Consider the following 22,446-nt stretch of genomic DNA (forward strand, 5'->3'; position numbering starts at 1 on the left):
TAAACGACATATTCTTTGAAATATAATTTAAGAAACACTACTCTAGAGCTAATCATTTAGGTTATTTATTCAGTAAAAATATTTAAAGCATTTACTACTATGTTTTATAGTTTGGAGACACAGAGATAAAAAAATAGGCCCAAGAAGCTCTTGGTTTAGATGAAGAGCAATAAAATAATGACACTATAGCACGATAGATACTGTGATAGGAACAAAGATTCTTGGAACCAGTACTGTAAATGTTTGAGGTGAGTTTTAGAGAATGGTGTTGCAGCTAATCTTTTGAAGGAGGGAGTAGAGGGCATTTTAAAGGGAAGGAACAGCCAGTGACAGCACAGGGGTGAGAAGGAAGGGGCTACTTTTTATTTACTTTCTATATTATACTAGAGGCCCGGTGCACGAAATTCGTGCCCGAGTGAGGTCCCTAGGCCAGGCTGGCGATCGAAGCACGAGCGTCTGGTGTGGAAGGGCAGGTCCCAGCTGACCTGTGGGCCCTGGGTAGCACCTGGGCCCCCGGGCCCCCACGTGCCTCCTACACCTGAGTCATAGCACCTGAGGCCCCTTGCGGAATGCGGTGAGCATGGCTGGACACCGCGGGCCAGGGTGCAGCATGGGCCTCTGGGCTGCCCAGCGGTGCTGCATGGAAGCCGTGCGGGCAGTGCACACTCTCCCAGCCGTCCTCGCAGACCGGCTCCTGTGTGAACCCATGGGGAACCCGACTGGCCCCTGTGGTCCCGGCGGCTGCGGTCCAGCTCACCCAGAAGAGGCCACGAGGGTGTGGGGTGGGCTCCTCGCGGGTGCCCAGCACCTGAGCACAGGAGCTTCCCCTGGCGCATGAGCCCTGGCATCCTGGAAGAGGGTAGCGGGGGGAGTGAGAGCGAGCTTGGCAGACACCCCGCATCCTCACCGCACCTCCATCCCCGTCACCCCCACCCCCAGGTAGCTGGCGAGAGGTTGTAGCACATTGCTGATGCCCACCATGTTCCACACCGCCCCCTGGTGGTTAGCGCATGTCATAGCGAGTGGTTGAACTCCTGGTTGAACGACTGCCCGAGAGGACAATTTGCATATTAGGCTTTTATTATATAGGATGTTTAAGTCCAGAGGATCTTTTATAAGTTTTAAAATTCAGTTTGGATATATGTAATTTTATAAATTATAAATGTTTTTGCTGCTTTACAGGATAACCTCACACCACTTTCTCTTGCTCAAAGTGAAAATAAAGAGCATATGGTGGAATTTTTAGTAAATAGAGGTGCAAGAATACACACAGTCGATCAGATGGAAAGGTACAGTTCATTTTTTATAAACCTTAATACTGTTCTAGAGTGGTCACAATCACTGAAGTCAGAAATTAAGTTAATAAGAAGAAGATTAACTTATCTTTATATAGTGAGAAATATCAACACATCAGTTAGGTAGAAAAGCAATTATTCTGACTACTGGGCAACTGGAAAAACAATATACTGCAGGATTCATATTCATTTATAATATTGACTGATGTCATTTGTAATATGATTTTTTGGGTCATATATTCTTGTATTAAATAGAGGAGTTTCTTACTAATTTTACTAGAGGCCCAATGCACGAAATTCGTGCAAGAGTAGGCCTTCTTTCCCCCAGCTGCCAACACCGGGCTTCCTTTGTAGCCCCAGCTTCATCCTGAAGGATGTTCGGTTTAATTAGCATATTACGCTTTTATTATTATAGATATTATATGGACTCTGTTAGTTTATTTCATGATAGAACTAGAGGCCCAGTGCATGAAATTTGTGCACGGGTAGGATATCTAGTGGCTGCTGTCAGCTGGCCGGGGCCTTCATTCCCTGGCTGCGGGCTGCTGGCCAGAGCCTTCCTTCATTCCGCGCCACCCCCTGGTGGTCAGTGCATGTCATATTGAGCGATTGAACTTCTGGTCAGTCGAACTCCCGAGGGAACACTGCATATTAGGCTTTTATATATATAGATAGTGGACTTAGTCTCTCTTGTAGTTTTGTGTTTTTTTTAACTTGGTATGTAGTTTTCCTTAAAAAATGTGTATTAAGCATAATTAAGAGTTGATTTTGTCTTTTGGATGACTCTGCTTTAGATTTCTTTCTTTGATGAATACTGATGTTATTAGGTTATCCCTAATGACTATGAATTACTGCTACCAGACACTGTGGGCTCATCAGTTTTTATCCTTTTTAACTTCTAGTATATTTTGATGTTTTTATTTTTAATTGGTATTTAATTACTTATTATCAAATATGTTCCCTCTTATAAAATGGAGAATAATACTATATCCTTCTAGGGTGATCGTGTATAAGGTTATCTCGCATTTAATTTAGTGGCTAGTAGCTGCTTATCAGCATCATTAACTCTTAAGTATGGCTATTATTGTTATAATTATTATTAACACTAGAGGCCCGATGCACGAAGATTGATGCAAGAATGGGCCTTCCTTCCCTTGGCTGCTGGCACCAGCTTCGCTCTGGCCGGAGCCGCCTTTCCGCCTTCCCACACTGCCCAGAGGCCCGGAACGGCTGGGGTGGTGCGGAACGCCCACCCCTGACCGCTCAGAGCGCCTGTGTATGCAAATTAACCCACCATCTTTGTTGGGTTAATTTGCATACTCACTCCTGATTGGCTGGTGGGCATTGCAAAGGTACAGTCAATTAATATGTTTCTCTTTTATTAGTGTAGATTACTGTTTTAAGCCTGCCAAATAGCTTTATTATTCTGACTTCTAGCTCACTTTGAAATATAATATCAGACTAAGAATGAAACAGGAAATTCTACATTTAAATCTTCACCTACTTCAGATTAGTGACCTCAGCATAGTTCCTTATCAGTTTGAGGATTTTAAATTAGCAACTTCTACTATGCAATACCCAAGTAGGACAGGAGGCTTCCTTTTTGTCCCTTTATTTTAGCCTTCGAATTAATTTACAAAGGTGAACACTTTAGCACATAAATGGTCAATTCTAGATAGACAACAGGGTATATGGCAAGTATATCAAATTAGCTGTTTAAATAACATAATTGAAGTTCCTGAGGGTAAAGTGATCTCTGTGTTATATATACAACACTCATGCTTGCTGTAAATGATGAATCTGAAAATATAGTCAGGCTTCTTTTTCAGCAAGGTACTGATGTCTTTTCTCAAGATAACTGTGGGTAGACTGCAGAAGAGTATGCTTTTGTTGTAGTTTTAATTTGTAAGTGTTTACATTAAAATGCTAGTAATCACTAAACTGAGGTTTAAAATAATTTCACTGTTACTTTTTACGTAACAGGTGAGATTTCGTAGTTTGGTTCAGGCAGTTTAGGAATGGCAGTGGGTTAGTCTATGTCATCAGCCAGAAACCTAGCAAAAGGCTCGACTAGTTAGAAGTAGCAATGGGCCAGATTCTTTATCTCAGACCTTTATCTTTAGGCATCCTAACATTATTTATTTCATTCCATGTAGAACTGTTATGCTTGGAGTACAAATAACTGATTTTTCTAACTAGTTATTTGATGTTTTAAAGTGTTCACTTTAGCAGAAAAAAAACTGTATTTTCTGGGGGCTATCTCCTATATTTTCCCCCTTTAATTTTTCAAGAACCTAAAGAATTACCTAAGTCCAAGGGAGACAACCTTCTTTCACAAGTCAGATGGAGAGGTAAAAAAGGAGAGTCTAATCTTTCTGTTGTTTCCATTGATTCTATTGCTACAGAGTTGCTATTGAAACTGTTTCTGTAGTCATGATTGTCCTTTGCTCCCAGGTGGCCATTGCTGATCCAGATTCCTGAGCTTTCATGTTGATTCACACTTGCACTTGAAAATTACAGCTTTTTTTAAGTTTATCTACAGATGCTTGTATGCTCAGTCACTATTCCAATGACCAGTACCGTGTTCTGAAAGCTGGGCCTCCTAGCTTTAGCCACCCACAGCCTACCCCCCCACACTGGAAAGCCTCTGTGGAGCCCACTTCTTAGCCCAGACCTTTGTGGACGAGTCACCCTTTGAGTTTCCTGTTTGTGTTTCTGCTAGGAGCCATTGTCAGTTGTCAGAGAGGTTCAAATAATCCAGCAGGAAAAGACCAGACTTTCCTTTCTCCTTTGTTACCAGATCTGTGCCCTAAGGTACTTTATATCCTGTAGCATTGTTGTTTAGATAGTGGAAGATCCCATTTCGCCTTTCCCAGAGTAGTAGGCACCAACTTGCCTGAGATTCCATAATTGAGGTTGGTCCCTCAAGCGATCTCTTTGCCATAACAATGAAACTTTCCCAAGTAAATCGAATTTACCTCAGATTTCAAAATATTTTAAATTATGCCTCACATGGAAGCCAGTCAACAGAAAGCTGTGAATCAAAAGTTATTGATCCTTAGAATTGCTAAGGTCCCATCCATGACTCATCAGTATCCATGTGTAGGATTATATCATACAAGCCAATTGGGGGTGGACAGGGAGGTTAAGCATCATTCTCATAAAGATCTGCAGGTTCACAGTTGGAGTAGGTAGAGAGGGATAGTAGTTGTCCAGGCCAAGTCCTGACTTCTATTGGTTTTCTGCATTTGTTACAAAGATAGGGTAACATTTTGTTATCGGACTTCATGAGGTAATGTATCTATATAAAAGCCTAAGCAACCGTCACAACCGAACGGACGACCAAACAGGCTGCATGGGACGACCAGGCTGGCAGGGGGGTTAGTGAGGGGCGACCAAACAACCGAGCAGCAGGCTGCATGGGGCGACCAGCCTGGCAGGGGGGTTAGTGAGGGGTGACCAAATGACCGAGCAACAGGCTGTGTGGGGTGATCAGGCAGGCAGGGGGGGCAGTTGGGGGCAACCAGGCCGGTGGGGGGGCAGTTGGGGGAGATCAGGCTGGCAGGCAGAGGCAGTTAGGGGTGATCAGGCTGGCAAGGGGGCAGTTAGGGATGACCAGGTCTGTAGGAGGGCCAGTGAGGGGCGATCAGGCAGGAAGGCAGGTGAGTGGTTAGGAGCCAGTGGTCCAGGATTGTGAGAGGGATGTCCGACTGCCGGGATTGGGCCTACAGACATCCCCCGAGGGGTCCTGGATTGGAGAGGGTGCAGGCTGGGCTGAGGGGACCCTTCCCCCCCCCTTGCACGAATTTTGTGCACTGGGCCTCTAGTATATTTATAAATAAACTTAGTTGCAAGTTATAGAATAGCTGAGATACCCTGAATTATAAACCACAAAGAAAGAATAGCTAATAACCAAAATTAATAATTTCTGAAAACTGTAACATTTGAATGTTACAAACTATGAAAAACCAATATTGGGATTTATTTGGGATTCCAAAATAGTTTCAACAAATAAAGTTCATGAACAGATTTTTCCTTTGTCTTACTGTTTCTCTGAGCATCACTTTTTGCTATGTTATCATTTAATCATCCTAACAACCTTGTAAAGTAAGATTTTTATTTTTTAGAGGACTTTGAGCCAAAGAAAAGTGACTTGTTTGAGAATAAATAGCTATTCATTGTAGAACTAGGATGTCTGAGTTCAAGACACTTGCCATTATGTCAAGCTAACTCTAATTAACTGAACTATATATACTGCCCTCAAATCATGACTGTTTCATGTTACCTTTTAAAAATTACATGCTTAATAAAAAGTTTATAGAACTTAACAAATTTGAACTGTATGGTATAATTAATTAAAGTTTTAATATTAACTTTGATATTATTTGAGATATCCCAAGAATATATTATATTTGGAAAATATTTTTTATATTAGTATTAAGATAGTAATATTATTTATCACCCTTTTTTTATACACAGCAATCAACAAGTAATGTCTGAATATAAAGAAGAAAGGAGAGCTAAAAAGTCTTCTGAAAGTAGCAAAAGTTTTGGTAAGACTTCTAATAGTGAATTATTCTTGGTGGTCCCACCATAGATAAAGTAAGAGTAAGGAAATTTTGATAATGAAAGAGCAGTGAAAAAAAATGTGTAAATTGCATGTATAGTTTTTTTTCTTAATTTCTTTAAAATAGTTCAATATTCAGAATTATTTAAAAAGTAATTGTAGGTAATTTAAAAAATCTGGGGCAATATTGTCTGAAAAGAAATTCATTTATATAATTATTACCCCTAAAATCCCATATGATATCTTTCTGTACAAAAGAAGAGATTTTAAAGTTAGGATTTATGCACCCTTGACTGGGAATCGAGCCCACGACCCTTCTGCGGGCCGACGCTCTAATCACCAAGCAAAACTGGCCAGGGTGATCTTTTGCTTATTTTTTACAGCAAATGGATTACATTTAGTAAATGGATACTTGTTATTACATAGTGCTTTGTTTCAATAAAAAAAGTTACTAAAAGTAGGAGCTTAATACTTTCCTGGTACCACAAACAAATGGCAAACAATAAGAACTATATTTGTCCAGTGTGCTGCAATCCCAATGAAATTGGTTTTTTAAAGATATTTACCAATATAGTACAGAAGTCAGAAAGGCAATGCCTTGTTGAGAAGCATAAGTTATTTTACATACCCTTATACCAACAAGGTCTCACTATTATCAGTTTCATTCTTCAGAAGTCAAAACAGAAAGAGATATGTTGTCTTCATTACAAGAAGTTTCCTTCTGTTTGTTGGATAATTGCCATGACACTGTAATTTCTTTAGAACAGGTGCTCTGTTGCCATTGGTCAAAAAATAATCATAATAGATATTCAAATAGCCCAACTCAGGACTCAACAAATTATAATAAAAGTACAAAAATATTTCACTATAACAAAAATGCTACTGTGCTACTCATATGTGGCACCTAGTTCATTGTGCAATCTGAACTGTATGAGGACAACTTGGACTTAGTAGACCTTTATCAAAGAACTTGTGTAGGTCGGATTTGCAAGTTATAGGAAACAAAGATGAAATAGAGTTTTGGCCTTTAAGGTGCTCGTCATATCATAGACCTGTCCCTGGTTTATTTCTGTGGTTTTCTTAAAACAGAATTGTCAAAGAAAATTTCAAAATTTATTTATTAATTTGTTTGCTTACTGGTTTGCTATTTAATTCTCAATTGTCTTTTAGGCACTAAGTATTATTCTGATGTTGCAGAATTCAAACATTTAAAAAATACTGTCCCTACGCTCTAAGAGGTTGTTGTTATCATTGCAATTTTTATTATTTGCTATACTTTATTCAGTGCTTACTAGGTGCCAGCACCCAGTAGGAGCTCATAATTATTATTATTGTTGCATAATATGTGCCAGACACTTCAAGTGTATAATGGGGAGTTAAGTTTTTAAAAAGTGGGTAGAATTTTCCTTGGACTAGAATCAGTCCATTATGAAGTTGAAATTAAAAAATCAGGAAGCTCAATTTATTTAATTTAAAATGTGGTCTTTTTCTAGGCCTATATGTTTTTTATTTGTTTTGCTTAAAAAAATCTTATTTATTTAAGAAATAGCAACAATAATTGGTAGTGCTTTGTCCTCGCCGCCCGCCTCCTCATCTATTAAGAGCCCATGTTTGACTAGGGCAAAGGAATGGTAAAATAAAGCAGAGACAGAAAATAGGTACAGTTAATATGACTTAGTGATGATTGAATGTAAAAAGTTAATGGAGAGAGAGAAATTGATATGATTCATAGGTTTCCAGGTTGTGCACTGGCATTTAAATTGGACATGAAGAACAGGACTTTATCACATGAACAGGGAAGTGCAACAGGTCAACAGGAAAGATCAGCTTTTTTTCCATACATGTTTAGTTTGATGGAATATCCATGGATAACTCATCCTATATTTTGGATGCAATTTCTTTGGCTTTTCAACTTGTCCATTATCAATAGCTGCCTTTAATAGGTGAGCTATGTTTTTAGTTTAACAAGAAAATAAGAAAAAATTAGGAACAAATAAAGGACTCTATAATTACTGCTATACAATTATACTATACTAGAAGCCCGATGCACGAAGATTCGTGCCAGAATGGGCCTTCCTTTCCCTGGCTGCCGGCACCGCTTTCGCTCTGGTCCGGAGCTGCCTTTCTACCTTCCTGCGCTGCTCAGAGTCCTGCCCCACCCCTGGCCACTTGGCGGCCACGTATGCAAATTAACCGCCATCTTTGTTGGTTACTCACTCCTGATTGGCTGTGGGCGTTGCAAAGGTATGGTCAATTAGCATGTTTGTCTATTATTAGGTAAGATATGGTAATTATTGTTTTTCTGTAGTTATCCCAGTTATTTGATTGATTCACAACTATTATAAAAAGAAATTAAACCCTGCTTAGTTGGAGAAAATTGGCAGTGTGATGTTTTTATTTTCTTTATAGAAAGTTTCATACCATAGAATATGTTGTCAATCATTAGAATTCTTTATTCTGATTAAAATAGGATTATTGCTTGTTTCACATTATTTTCTGACATCATTGTTTCATTTATCCCTTTCATGCCTTTATTCAAATGGATATAGATCTATAAGAATCTCTAAAACAAGTACCAAGAAGAATTAATTTAAGGACAGGTATTCTGTGGAATAACTTTCTGACTGTCATCATGTATCACACATCAGCCTAAATAGTTACTCATCATTATCACTCAAAGTCCATAGTTTACATTAGGGTTCACTCTTGGTGGTGTACATTGTATGGGTTTTGACAAATGTGTGATGACACATATCTCCCATTACAGGATTATCTCACTGCCCTAAAAATCCTCTGTGCTGTGCTTATTCATTCTTCCCTTCTCCTTAAACCCTGGAAACCACTGATCTTTTTACTGTCCTCTTAATTTTGCCTTTTTCTGAATGTTATATAGTTGGAATCATACAGAGGATATCTTTTTGAATGTTTAAAAATTTTAAATTTCAAGGTAATTGAACATAGTTATCCAAGATGTTCTTTGATCTTTGGGGTTTGTTGTTGTTATTGTTCATCAGCATAGGATCTGATGACATACGCCATATAAGCTCAAAAAGCATGATTTCTACAGGCATTTGCCATATAATGGGGAGGTTTGAGAAAAATGACCTCACGCACTACTGCAGAGCACTGTTTGGACCACTCTGCTCTGTGAGGTGGGTCTAGGTCCGTGGTCAGCAAACTGTGGCTCGCGAGCCACATGCGGCTCTTTGGCCCCTTGAGTGTGGCTCTTCCACAAAATACCATGGCCTGGGCGAGTCTATTTTGAAGAAGTGACATTAGAAGAAGTTTAAGTTTAAAAATTTTGGCTCTCAAAAGAAATTTCAATCGTTGTACTGTTGATATTTGGCTCTGTTGACTAATGAGTTTGCCGACCACTGGTCTAGGTAGACTCTAGCAATGGAAGGAGATGATCTCAAGGGGTTATACTTTATATAACTGGAACCAATGTCTTTCATACATGTCTTGCAATTGGAAATAGGCCCAGAAAGAGTCTGTTTCCTATGTTTTGCTGTGCTGTAAAGTATAGTGCCTAGCAACCAAGCTTTTTTGTGATAATGTTTCATCCTGAACTGGCTAGTCTTCACCGAAGAGCTGAAAAAGTTGTTTTGTGTTACAGCAAAATAAGTACACTCTCTTCTAACTGCTCTTAATGGAAGGAGTTGAGAAAAATCATGCTATTTAAGTTTGACATTGTTAGTTTATGATATTGATTCTGCTAATGATACCATTTTCTGTCAATCTGATGGGGTTTGGTTAGGATTATGATCATTGTAAATAGCAGTTTACTTGTAGGTGTCAAATTATGATAGATCCCATTCTTTTTTTTTTTTTTCCCTTCCATTTGATATATAAAGGGGAGTATTTTTCTGTTGTTGTCTTTAAATGTTTTTTTTTCTTCTTTAATAGCGGATGAGAGCTCTGAAGAAGACTCTTTAAGGAGGTAGGATTTTGTGGATTTTTAAAAATTATATATTAACTAAGGGAATGCAGTGAAAAGCAACTAACATTTCTGGAGTGTTCTAACCTGGGCTGGACACTATATTATGTAATTAACACATGTTATATAGTCATCACAATAGCTTTGCAAAGTAGCTGTGCTGTTGTAGCCTACTTTTTATTAATGAGGCAACTGTAGTTCAGGGAGGTTGATTAATTGACCCATGATTTCATAGTTAGCAAATGGCTGACCCATGATTTGACTATCAACCTGCTTGGCTCCCAAATTATTCTATTGTCCCTCAACAAACACTAATAAGTTCCTCTGTAGCACTGGCATCGAGATACAGATGCTAATCAGATCAACTCAGAAAGTAAAATCTAATTGTGTGTTAACTCTGATTTAGAGTTTTCCTAAGAAGCCCAGTTAGTCCAAGCATTTGTCGTACTATACTTGACAATTGCAGTGTTAAATAGTACCTCGTTTTACCCATCAAAGATTTTATGGCACATCTCAGTTGGCTATGGCCAGAACCAAAGGTTTTACTTACAGAAGCCCTAATCAGGCAAGTGTTTTTAAGTATAATGGTATCTGTTCTTCTTGAAATGAATTATTTTTCTGTAAGTGAAGAATGTCTATGTATGGACCATGTTATGTCAATTGTATTCAGCTTCTATTAAGAGGGTATTTCTAATTGATTTCTCTCCTCATTGACTTCCTAGTCTGGTTTTCCCTTCAGGCTACTAACTTTGCTTAGTTGTATGAAGTTTTTTCCTAGAGTCCTTTTTTTTTTTTTTCCATGACTTTTTAAATTTTCTTCTCTGCTGTTCTTGGTGTTTTTCTCGTGTTATTTTCTCCACTTCTGTCAGCTATGTGTTCTCCATTTTTCTATAGGCAGAATCAAAAGTATATAGAATTTTAAGAGTTTAAGGAATCTTAGCGATTAATTAATCAAACACCCTTTAGTACTTCAACCTGTTTTTAACATCCTGGCCAACTGGTTGCTTGCATGGAGAATTTGAAACTCAAAGAGATTAAAATGACTTATTTGGATATGGTAAGTGGTGGACATGAGATGTAAATTCAGGTTTCTAAGTTTAGTACTCTTTTTTATCATCCTGTAGGTGAGTGTTTTAATAATAGAAAAGTAGGGCGTGGGTTTAGTGAATGCAGTGGAGGAAGATAAGAATGAAATTAACAGGTAAATCCAAGTTTCAAGAGGAACAGCAAGTTTCTGGATTTTAGAAAAGAGATGAGAGATCAGATAAGGGAAAAGAGATCAGAATATTGGGGTTTATGACAAGTTAAAGGTAGGTTACAGCAAGGAAGACCACAGGATGTTAGGAGTTGTCTAGAAAGGGAGATTAAAATAAAGGATTCAAAGAACTTACATACTTATACTAGTATGTCTAACCCATGGACACAGGCAATAGAATAGTGAAAACCTGGGGGGGAGGTAAAGGTTGGGAGGAGAAGAGTAAAGGGGGGGGGGGGAGGGAGATATCTATAATACTAACAAAGTATATTTAAAAAATAAAATAAAATAAAGGGTTCAAGGGAGTCCAGAAGTTGTTGGTATTTTGTTTCTTTAATTGGAGGAACTAGCAAAAGTCAAGGTTTCTGTAGAAAGATATTAAAATCATTTGAGCCACTGAAAAGATTATTTTTATTGCAATCAGGACTGGTATCATCTACCTGAATTATGACTTTCAGAGTGGGGCTTAGGTCCCCTTGAGTCCTAGGGGACTGGAGATGCTGAACTGCATAGATCTGTGTTCCAAGGCAGGTGTCTTCTCACCTCTACCTCTTTTCCCAATTAGCTGGTGTGCTTCCCATGTGCTTGGAGGGTTGGGCAGGAGGACTGGCTGTCAAATCAGTAATGGAGTTGGGTAGTTGGTGACACACCTATGTTATGAGTGGATCATTGCGACTCTATTTAGTTTTTTTTCCAGGAGCAGGCAAAATAGAGAGCTCCTATTCTTGGTCATTTGAGCCCATCCTTGTTTCAGCAGCCTGTGCCTTCAGAGGCTGAAGATTTAAAGTTTGGAGACTGCCATGGAGCCTATGGAAGAGTAGAAGAGTGATCTGAGAGTGGGAAGGCTAACAAATAAGTCTTTTCTTCAACATTTGGACATTTAACTTTTAAACATTTCAAGGAACTCCCTGTACTGTTTTAGGGTAAAAGGAAGAAATGGAGTCCCCTTATTAGGTGGTTTTCATCCTAAATAACCAAGACTGTCATTTTTGACTGATATAGATTAGTCTTTGAACCAAGGACAGGCAATGGAGAAGAAACAGTGTATTTTCTACATTGATTTAGGTCATCAGATTTTTTTAACTTATGTCAGCCATCATTGGATTTTCAATTCAGACTTTAGGACTTTTGGTGAAAACAAATTAACTTCAGGCTTTGCCAATATATTGGTTGTCACCCTTTTTTTATGGGAACTTAGAGAGTGTGCCTTTATTGAATAGTTCATAGGCTGGAGGAGTGATGGAGGTAGAAATAGGTAACTAAAAACTTTTTAAAAAACAGGCCAAAATTTAGTTATAGCAAGAAACTTCATCTAATACACAGATAGCTGACCTTTCACTCAATTTTTTTGGTTGATCTTTTATAAAAATGAACTCACTTATTTTTGTTGGTTATTTTCCAGCAAACCTGGCATTGATGATTCATGGCCTACATCAGAGGATGAAGACTTCGATTTTGATACCAAGGTGAAGTGCTCTGTCATAAAATTAATTTTCCGCTGTTCTGAATTTAGTTTTGTGTAGTATTTACTCTTAAAATTTAGTAGTGGTCTGCCTATCATTATTTTATGATTATAATGGAAAATTGGTCAGAGAAAACCGTATTTGTAGAAATATGATGCATTGCATTTTTTATTTATTTTGGTAAGTACTGAAGGTAGGGGCTGAAAAAGAGAAAGGGCTGGAAAATATATAGTGATAGAAAATTACATTTGGGAAAAGTTTCCCACAATAGAGGAGATATGAAATTTGGTCAAGGATAAGAATTTTTAATGTGACTTTTAAATCATACCAATATGACTTCTATAATATGCCTAAATGAATTCTTAAATGGATCTAATTACTTATTGTAATAATCATGAAATCTTCCTGGTGCTTCTCAGTTCCAAAACTATATCATATAATATCTATTTTTTTCTTGGACTATATTTATTTTGGTATCATATAATTGTTAGGTGAGAGTTATTATTTTTTTTCTAACCTGGGTTCCACATTTGAACTGAAATAATATGATAAAATATGTAAACTTAAAAATTTAAATTCTCTTTCTTGAAAACTGTATTACAAAGGGATTCCACTGTGTTCTAAATCATTCCATTAAGAGTCTATTTAACACTATTTATTTAATTGAAAAATACATGTTTTGTCTAAAATAATAACCAGATCTAGAAGCAGAAGTTCTTTATAACCATACTAGAGACCCGGTGCATGAACTCGTTGTGCACTGGTGGGGTCTGGCCAGCTGGCCCCATCCCCCATGGTGGGGGGACAGTCAGGGGTGGGGCCAGCCAGGGGGAGGGGCCACAGGAGGGGCCCCTGGTCCAAATCCTGGATGAACTCCCGATCGAACTCTCAGTCGAGGGGACAATTTGCATATTAGCCTTTTATTATATAGGACTAGAGGCCTGATGCACGAAAATTCACTCAAGAGTAGGCCTTCCTTCCCCCAGCTGCTGGCACCAGCTTCCCTCTGGCACCATGGACCCGGGCTGGCTTCCCTCAGGCCCCGGCTTCATCAGGAAGGACGTCTGGAATGATGTCCGGAAGACGTCTGGTCTAATTAGCATATTACCCTTTTATTGTTATAGATGGTAAAATTTCAGATTTCAGTAAATGTGTTATTGGTGTTGCTTTTTAAAGTTTTTTATTTCAATTACAATCGACATTCAATAGTATATTAGTTTCAGGTATATAGCATAGTGGTTAGATATTCATAGAAATTATGAAGTGACCTTCCCAATAAGGATAGTATCCCTCTGACACCATACATAGTTATTAAAATATTATTGACTGTATTCACTATGCTGTATTTTCTATCCCCATGACTATTTTGTAACTACTAATTTGTGTTTCTTAATCCCTTCACCATTTTGCCCAAGCCCTGCTTCCACCTGGCAACCATTTGTTCTCTGTATCTATTAGTTTGTTTCTTTTTCGTTTGTCCCTTTTCTTTGTTCTGTAGATTCCACATATAAGTAAAATCACATGGTATTTGTCTTCCTCTTTTTGACATGTCACTTAGCACAATACTCTCTAGGTCCATCCATGTCATTGCAAATGGTAAAATACCATTCTTTTTTATGGCTAAGTAACATTCCATTGTATGTATGTTTCACATCTTGTTTATCCAGTCATCTATCAGCAGACACTATGGTTGCTTCCATATCTAGGCTATTTTAAATAATTCTGCAATGAACATAGGGATGCATATGTCTTTTTGAATTAGTGTTTTGGCTTTCTTAGCATAAATACCTAGAAGTGGGGTTGCTGGATCATATGGTAGTTCTATTTTTAATTTTTTGAGGACCTTCTTATTGTTTTCCATATGGCTGTAGCAATATGCAATCCCACCAACAGTGTACAAGGATTCCCTTTCCTCCATATCCTCACCAACACTTGATTTTTGATTTATTGATGATATACATCCTGACAGGAATGAGGTGATATCTCAAATTGATTTTAATTTGTTATCACTCTGATGATTAGTGGCATTGAGCATTTTTTCATATCTATTGGCCATCTGTATGCCCTCTTTGGAGAAATGCTTATTCAGGTCTTCTGCCCATTTTTTAATTGGATTGTTTGTCTTTTTGGTGCTATGTTTTATGAGTTCCTTATATATTTTGGATATTAACCCCTATTGGGTGTGTCATTGGCAAAAATCTTCCCCCATTTATTAGATTGCCTTTTTCTTTCTTTCTTTTTTGTTGTTGATGGTTTTTTGTTTGTTTGTTTTTTGTGCCAAAACTGTTTAGTTTGATGTCACATGAATGGGGCTTGTTTCCTGATTTATTCAGCCACCCTCTGTTCTTTGATTGGAGTGTTCATTTACATTTAAAGTAATTATTGATAGGTATGTAGTTATTACTTTTTAAAAAATATATTTTATTGAATTTTTACAGAGGGGAAGGGAGAGGGATAGAGAGTCAGAAACATCGATGAGAGAGAAACATCGATCAGCTGCCTCCTGCACACCCCCTACTGGGGATGTGCCCGCAACCAAGGTACATGCCCTTGACCGGAATCGAACCTGGGACCCTTCAGTCCACAGGCCGACGCTCTATCCACTGAGCCAAACCAGTCAGGGCAGTTAGTTATTACTTTTTTATTATTCTTTCTTTTTTCAAGAAATCCCTGTAACATTTACTGTAATACTGGTTTGGTGGTGATGAACTCTTCATTTTTTTCTTGTCTTTATCTCTCCTTTGATTCTAAATGATATCCTTGATGAGGATAGTAATCTTGGTTGTAGGTCCTTGCTTTTCATTACTTTGAATGTGTAGTACCAATCCCTCTGGCTTGCAAAGTTTCTGTTGAGAGATCAACTGACAGTCTTTCATGGGAGCTCCCTTATATACAACTGATTTTTTTTATGCTGCTTTTAAGATGTGGGTCTCTTTGGGTTCATCTTTTTTTGGGCTCTCCACACTTCTTAGACTTGTGTTCTTATTTGCTTTGCCAGGAAAGAGAGGTTTTAGTTATTATTTCCTCAAATAGGTTTTTAATTCTTTGCTCTCTCATCCTTCTTGTACCAATATGATGCTATTGTTCTTATGCTTGATGTCATCCCAGAGGTCCCTTAAACCAGCGGTCGCCAACCAGTGGTCCGCGGACCACTTGTGGTCCATGAGGTCTGAAAGGTTGGCGACCGCTGGTTTAAGGAAACCTTTGGAGCAGCGGTTGCCAACCGGTGGTTTGCGAGGTCTGAAAGGTTGGCGACCGCTGCCTTAAACTATCCTCATTTTTATTGGATTTTCTTTTTTCTGTTTTGCTTGGGTATTTTCCGCTACCTTGTCTTTCAAAAAACTGAATTGATCCTCTGCATCATTTAATCAGCTGTTGATTTTATCTAATGTATTCTTCATTGCAATTATTGTATTCTTCGGTTTTATCTATTTTTTTTTATGTTTTCTATGTCTTTTGTGTGTGTTTACTATCTTTGTTGAAGTTCTCACTAGGTTCATCTATTCTTCTTTTAAATCAATTGAGCATCTTTATAACCAATGTTTTGAGCTCTCTATTTAGTAGATTGTTTGCCTCCATTTTGTTTATTTCTTTTTCTGAAATGTTTTTCCTGTTCTTTCATTTGGGATGTTTCTTTGTCTCCTTATTTTGACTGCCTGTCTGTTGTTGTTTTTTTCTATGTATTAGGCAGTGTTTCTAAGTCTCCCAGTCTTGACAGGGTGACCTTATGTAGTTGGTATTCTGTGGGGCCCAGTGGTATAGCATAGTCTCCCTGATCACCTTTAGTGGTGCTTTAGGGGTGTCCCTTATGTGGGTTGTATGTGCCTTAATGTTGTACTTGAGCCTTGATTGCTGTTGCCACATCAGTGGGTGAAATTGGACCTCAGGGTGACCTTCTGTGATAACTGGTCCTGACTATAGTGGATGAGCTGTTGTGTTGGGGGATCAACCTCATGGAGTAAAATTTACTGTTTCAGGCTCTGGTTCCTGCTGAGTCTATCCTTTGGGTTTGTGGAGCTAATTGGGTAGTGCTCTAGTGTGGTCTGAAGCTTGTCACTGGATGTATCAGTTCTGGGGCCTCTTGGGAAGGGTTCCAGTGCAGTACCTTGTCAGCTCCTGCTTATCGATTGCCTGGGGACCCCTGGTAGGAGCTTCAAAGTGATCTGTGGTTGGTAGGTACCTGTGCTTGGCTTGGAGGCTCCTGGGAAAAGCTATATTGTGATCCAAATCTGGCTGCCACTGTTGGGACTGAGGGCTGCTTTGCAAGAGTTACAGGGCATGCCATGGCCTGGACCTTTGTGAGATGTTAGGGAAATCCCCAGCATGGGCCGAGGCCAGCAGATTATGAATAAGAGCCACAGAGAGAAGTCCTGGCCTGTGCATGAATTGGCTGTGGTGGGTTCTCAGGAAGTCACCAGGGTGTGGGGAATTTGATGGAGACTCAGATTGGGAGTTCACCCAAACCTGCCAGTTTTGTGTGGGGAGGACTAAATAAAAGAACAAAATGGTGGAGAGAGCTTCTCCTCCACCCTTGCCCTGAAATCAGACCATTCAGTTCCCACTCCTATGTCCCTGATGCTTTTCAAGCTGCTGTCCAGCTCTGGAGCTCAAAGTGAGTATGTCAGTGAGTGAGTAAGTGAGTTTGTGTGTGGACTCTAAGAGAAATGCCAGGGACTCTTGACCCTCCTACCAACCCTCTGTCTCACAGGATGGAATTCTCATTGATATTCAAAGTCAGATGCTGTGGGGACTCCTCTTCCCAACACTGCTGCTCTGGGCTCAATCATTGAGAGACCAATGAAGCTGAGTTATCCCTCCCAATTCTTAACTGGCAAACATGGGTGTAGGACCAGTCCATTTTACATCTTGCCCCTCTACCAGTCTTAACTTGGCTTCTTCTTGATATTCTTAGTTATAAGAATTCTGCTCAGCTAGTCTTCAGGTGGATCTCAAGGGTGGTGGTTCTACAATTTAATTGTTATTTTGATGTGGTTGTGGAGCAGTTGAGCACAGCATTACCTACTCCACCATCTTGACCAGGAGCCAAGAATATAAAGTTTTGTATTATATTTTTTTTAAAAAAAAGTTACCCAAAGTCCTGTTTCACCTTTTAAAACTTCAAGTTTCAGATTTTTATTAATATAGTTATTTAAATATTCATTTTAAATTCCCTGCATCACTATAAGTTACTAGAGGTTAGGAAATATAATTGTGCATATCCTGGAGCACCTATAAGGTCTTTATTTAAGAAGCATTTTTTATATTTTTAAATGTATGTAAATGAACAAATGGAGATCTGTGTAATGAAATGTTGCAAGTAATATATTAGACATCAAAAATCCTAATTAAATTAATTGAATTTCTAGAAATATGGCTTAACCATAATAGTCCTTTTTAATGTTTAGGATGTGTAAGTTCTATTGAGTTATGCTGAGGAAATATGTTATAAATAAGGACATGAGAACTTTGTGATATGTAGATACTGGGTTACAGTATTTTTTTGTATCCTTCAACTTATGATTTTAGACTAAAATGTTTTAACCTTTTCTTAGCCCCATCTCATCTTCCATTAAATATGTCTTTTCAAGCCATACATTTCTCCTGTAAATCAGTTTATTAGGGTTATACTATGAACAAAAACCTCTATTTTATGTGTTTTTCTATATTTATACATTTTATATGTATTATGTAATATATTTATTTTATAAAATTTATATACTTTATGTACTATTTTATATGTAATATATTTATATAGTTTTATAAAATTTTGTGTACTTTCATGTAATATAATGAAATATAAAACAGGCGTTTGTTCATAGTATATTCCTAATAATACTAATTAATGTATTACTTAGAGATTATAAAGATATTCATATGTACTGAAATTCTACATATTTTTCTCTGCATATTATATTGTATTTATGCTTTTCTTTTTTTTCTTGTCTTAAGCTTCTACTACTTGATTAACTGATTATATCTCATTTTTTTTCCTTTCTCTTCCCCTACCTTTTTCTTTCTGATTTACCACCAGCCACAAGGAAAAAATTGTAGAAAACATTTCTTCAGTGTCTGTGTTTTCAGTCCATCTCTGTCTCATTGTCAACATATTTGGTCATGGCTTTCTATTTACTATTCTCAGTCATGAGTCACTGCCCCACAGATTTAATATTTTCTATTCTCTTTCTTGGAGGGAGTTAAATAATCATTTCTTCTTAGCTTTTTGATAAACAGAATAGAAGAAACAACTTTATACTGTTTGCAGTTCCAACCTATTTAAACATGATATTACTAAAAACTAAACTCTCATATTTCCCCCCACAAGAGATAATTCATATCAATATAAATCATGCAAATACATTACAAAATACAACAAATAATTTACATTTCTTAATACTAGTTTTTTGCAACAGTCCTGTAAACTACCTAGGGATAAATTTTATAATCTAATTGATATCAAAGTATTTGGATAATATTTATTTACAGGTAAAAATGGTAACATTTTGGGGCTTACTATGTCATCTCATAATCCTAACCCCATGAGAAGATGTAGGTTAGTAAATGGCAGAACTGGAATACAACTCTACATCTGAATGATTCCATATTTGTGTGAGATCACATACTAATGTGAATATTATCATTATTGTTATCAAATTTGATACTTAAAGATATGATTTTTTTTCTAGAATTTCATGAAGCCAAGCTTAGCAAAGCTAAAGACTGCTATTCAACAATCCCAGAAAAACAGTAAGCTATTTGAAGACTGTCTATTCTTGTGTTATTCACTGATTTGAAGATACAGATTTTTTAATGTGCTCTTTACTTTGTTTTACTGTAGTAGAAGCAAAATATGCCACTGTGAGATCAGAAAATAGGACCTCATATGAGGACAATAATTTTCATAGTGAAAATGAAGATGTGGTTGAAACCTTTCCCAACACATCAGAAAAAATCCAGGGCTTTTCTCAGCCTGCCTTTTCATCACTTGAACCTCTTCTAAAAGCTTCTCCTATGTCTTCAGCAGTCATAGGTCTTACAAAGGTAAGTTGTTTTATTTGTTTTTTAAAGTTTTTTTCCTTTATTTATAATTTTAACATTACAGTTGGCAATTCATGTTATTTAATATTTGTTTCAAATGTACAGTATATCCCTGGCCAGTGTGACTAAGTGGTTAGAGTGTTGGCCCTTGGACCCAAGTGTTGCAGGTTCGATTCCCAGAGAAGGGCAGGTACCTGGGTTGTGGGTTTGCTCAATGTCCCCTCCCACCGGCCTGGTCGCCCCAAACTACCCCCCCCTGCCGGCCTGGTTACCCCTCACTGCCCCCCTCTGCCAGCCTGGTCACCCTTCACTGCCCCCCCTGACAGCCTGGTCGCCCCCAACTGCTCCCCCCCACCGGCCTGGTTGCCCCTCACTGTCCCCCTCTCCCGGCCTGGTTAACCCTCACTGTCCCCCTCTGCTGGCCTGGTCACCCCTCACTGCCCCCCCGCTGGCCTGGTTGCCCCATGCAGCCTGCTGGTCAGTCATTTGGTCATCCCTTGCTAACCCCCCTGCCGGCTTGGTCGCCCCATGCAGCCTGCTTTTCAGTTGTTACTGTGAGGGCGTCATAACCAATTTGCATATTACCGTTTTATTAGTATAGATAAGGAAAGATAATTTTTACTTTTTCCTGATAATATCTTCAATTAATGGACAGATATGCACACATCAAATAAATGAAATCAAAATTTATTATTTTATTGATATAAAATGCTTGCTGTTATAAAATAACTAGACCTGGTGCACGAAATTTGTGCATGGGGGGAAGGGGGTCCCCTCAGCCCAGCCTGCACCCTCTCCAATCTGGACATTCCTCTCACAATCCTGGACTGCTGGCTCCTAACTGCTCACCTGCCTGCCTGCCTGATTGCCCCTAACCACCTCTGCCTGCCAGCCTGATCACCCCTAACTGCTCCCCCCCCCGCCAGCCTGGTCGCCCCCAACTGCCCCCCCATCAGCCTGGTTGCCCCTAACTGCCCCCCCCCCCCCCCCCCCGCTGGCCTGGTCACCCCTTAGTGCCTCCCTGCCGGCCTGGTTGCCTCCAACTCCAGCAATGGGTGCATTTCTTATTATTCTTAAGAAACTTTATTAACTTGGGTATACATAGTTGTTAAACCTAAAATAAAAATTCTTTCAGATCTAAATCTCAGACATCCTAGTGACTTGATTTTTTTAGTCCTGTTTCATTCACTCCTCCTTGCTAATCATAGATGTATCTGAAGACTTTGATCTTTAACTTGGATAATCATAGTTTTATTAGTTTTTATACTAGATATTTTTATACATCTTTAATTGCCATTTTATATGGAGTAACAGGCAATTAGAGCCATTAAGAAAGTCATGTGAATTTTAAAATGGGGTTTTCTTTCATACATCATAATGATACTTAAAAATGCCTCATAATTCTATAGTCACATAAGCATTTCTCTTCTACAATTTAAAACTTGCCTTTTAAACTTAATTTTTAAAAAGGAGTCTTCTACAATTGTGAATTGGTGTTTTACCATTACATTTTCATTAAACTTAAAATGCTTATTACCAAAATATCCCAGAAATATTTGCATATATTTGTAAAAGGTTATGTTATGTTGTTGAAGCAAATTTTGAAATGTATAATTAAACATTTGAATTTCATGTTGTTTTTCCCCTGCTCTTGTTTTTATTTTTAGAATTTCAGAAGTTCTGTGTAGGTTTGCATTATTGAATTATATCAGTGTAGTGTATTTTACAAAACCTACCTTTTTAACATCATATGCTTTCCATGAATAAGATCATCTATTTTTACTTCAAGTGTATTTATCTAGATCTTTCTTCTAAGTCCCCTGGTTGCCTCAAATTTGATATGTCCCAAACTGAAGACATTGCCCCTGACCCTTTCCTCTTCCCTGACTCTCTGTAATCTACTGTAATCTGTTTTCCTATCTTCCTACATAGCAGCACTAAAACACTGAAGCACAAAAAATCCTGGACTTCAATCCTCCCTGAAATCACCACCCCTAGTCACTCAAGTAGTATTATATTTTCTACCTGCTACCATTTTTATATCAGTAATTTACTTATTATAGTAATTTACTTTCTCACTTTTAATTTTTAAATATTATTTCTAGTTTGGCTCCCTTTATGTTCATCTTTACGTTGCTGCCAGAGTGACTGCTCTAAAATGTATTTGTGATGACGTAGCTTCTCTGCTTGTTTAGTGTCTCCATTACTTGAGGGTAAAATTCATATGCAAGCAGGACACTTCCCTTTTTGGATTAGGCTCTGATTCTCCAGTGTTCTCTCTCCATTCCGTTTCCCCATTCCAGTTTCATCGCATTACTTTGGTACCCTCACTTACTGAGTTGTCTCAGACCTTATACTTTTGCTCATGCTGCTCTTTCTAGAATGTCCTTCATGCCTTCCTACTGCACTTAGTATATCTTTCAAGATTGATGTCTATCATTTCCTGAGCTTCCCAGGTACAACCCACTGTTATCTCCTCTGTGCCCTTACTGTAGTTTATTCACTTCAGTTGTAGAACTAGCAAATGATACTTTTCTCTTTATCGTTTCCACATATCTCTACCCTTATTAGAATATAGGACAAAATCTTTTATTTATATTTATAGCTTCTGGGTTAGTGCCTATGATTGATAGATACAGTAAATGTTTGTTGTCTTACCGAGTGACTGAGCAAGTGAATGAATATGACATTTTCTAAAGTTGGGGTGTTTTTTTGTTTTTTTTGTTTTCGTTTTTTAGGAAGATGCAACAAAGCCAGCAATTAAAAAAAAAGAAAATGGTATTGATATTATTGAAAGTGCTCCAAAGAGCCAAACAAATAATGACAATTTGACCTATGTTGATGGAGAACACAAAAATAGTAGTAGTGGTAAGTTAGTGACTATGAATTTTTTC

The 22,446-nt window shown here is 38.1% G+C and overlaps 1 protein-coding gene across 5 annotated transcripts in view; it reads left to right on the forward strand.

Moving 5' to 3' along the window:
• Positions 1–22,446, forward strand: part of ANKRD26 (ankyrin repeat domain containing 26) — a 104,676-nt gene that overhangs the window by 11,921 nt on the left and 70,309 nt on the right. For all 5 annotated transcript variants that reach the window (XM_079768371.1, XM_079768372.1, XM_079768373.1 and 2 more), the window contains exons 4-10: positions 1,183–1,289; positions 5,775–5,848; positions 9,769–9,802; positions 12,457–12,520; positions 19,201–19,261; positions 19,353–19,555; positions 22,291–22,420. In XM_079768371.1, coding sequence (XP_079624497.1) covers positions 1,183–1,289; positions 5,775–5,848; positions 9,769–9,802; positions 12,457–12,520; positions 19,201–19,261; positions 19,353–19,555; positions 22,291–22,420 — 673 coding nt within the window. The remainder of the gene's footprint in view (positions 1–1,182; positions 1,290–5,774; positions 5,849–9,768; positions 9,803–12,456; positions 12,521–19,200; positions 19,262–19,352; positions 19,556–22,290; positions 22,421–22,446) is intronic.

The sequence above is a fragment of the Cnephaeus nilssonii genome (assembly GCF_951640355.1).
Source record: "Cnephaeus nilssonii genome assembly, chromosome: 4".
Lineage (NCBI taxonomy): Eukaryota > Metazoa > Chordata > Mammalia > Chiroptera > Vespertilionidae > Cnephaeus > Cnephaeus nilssonii.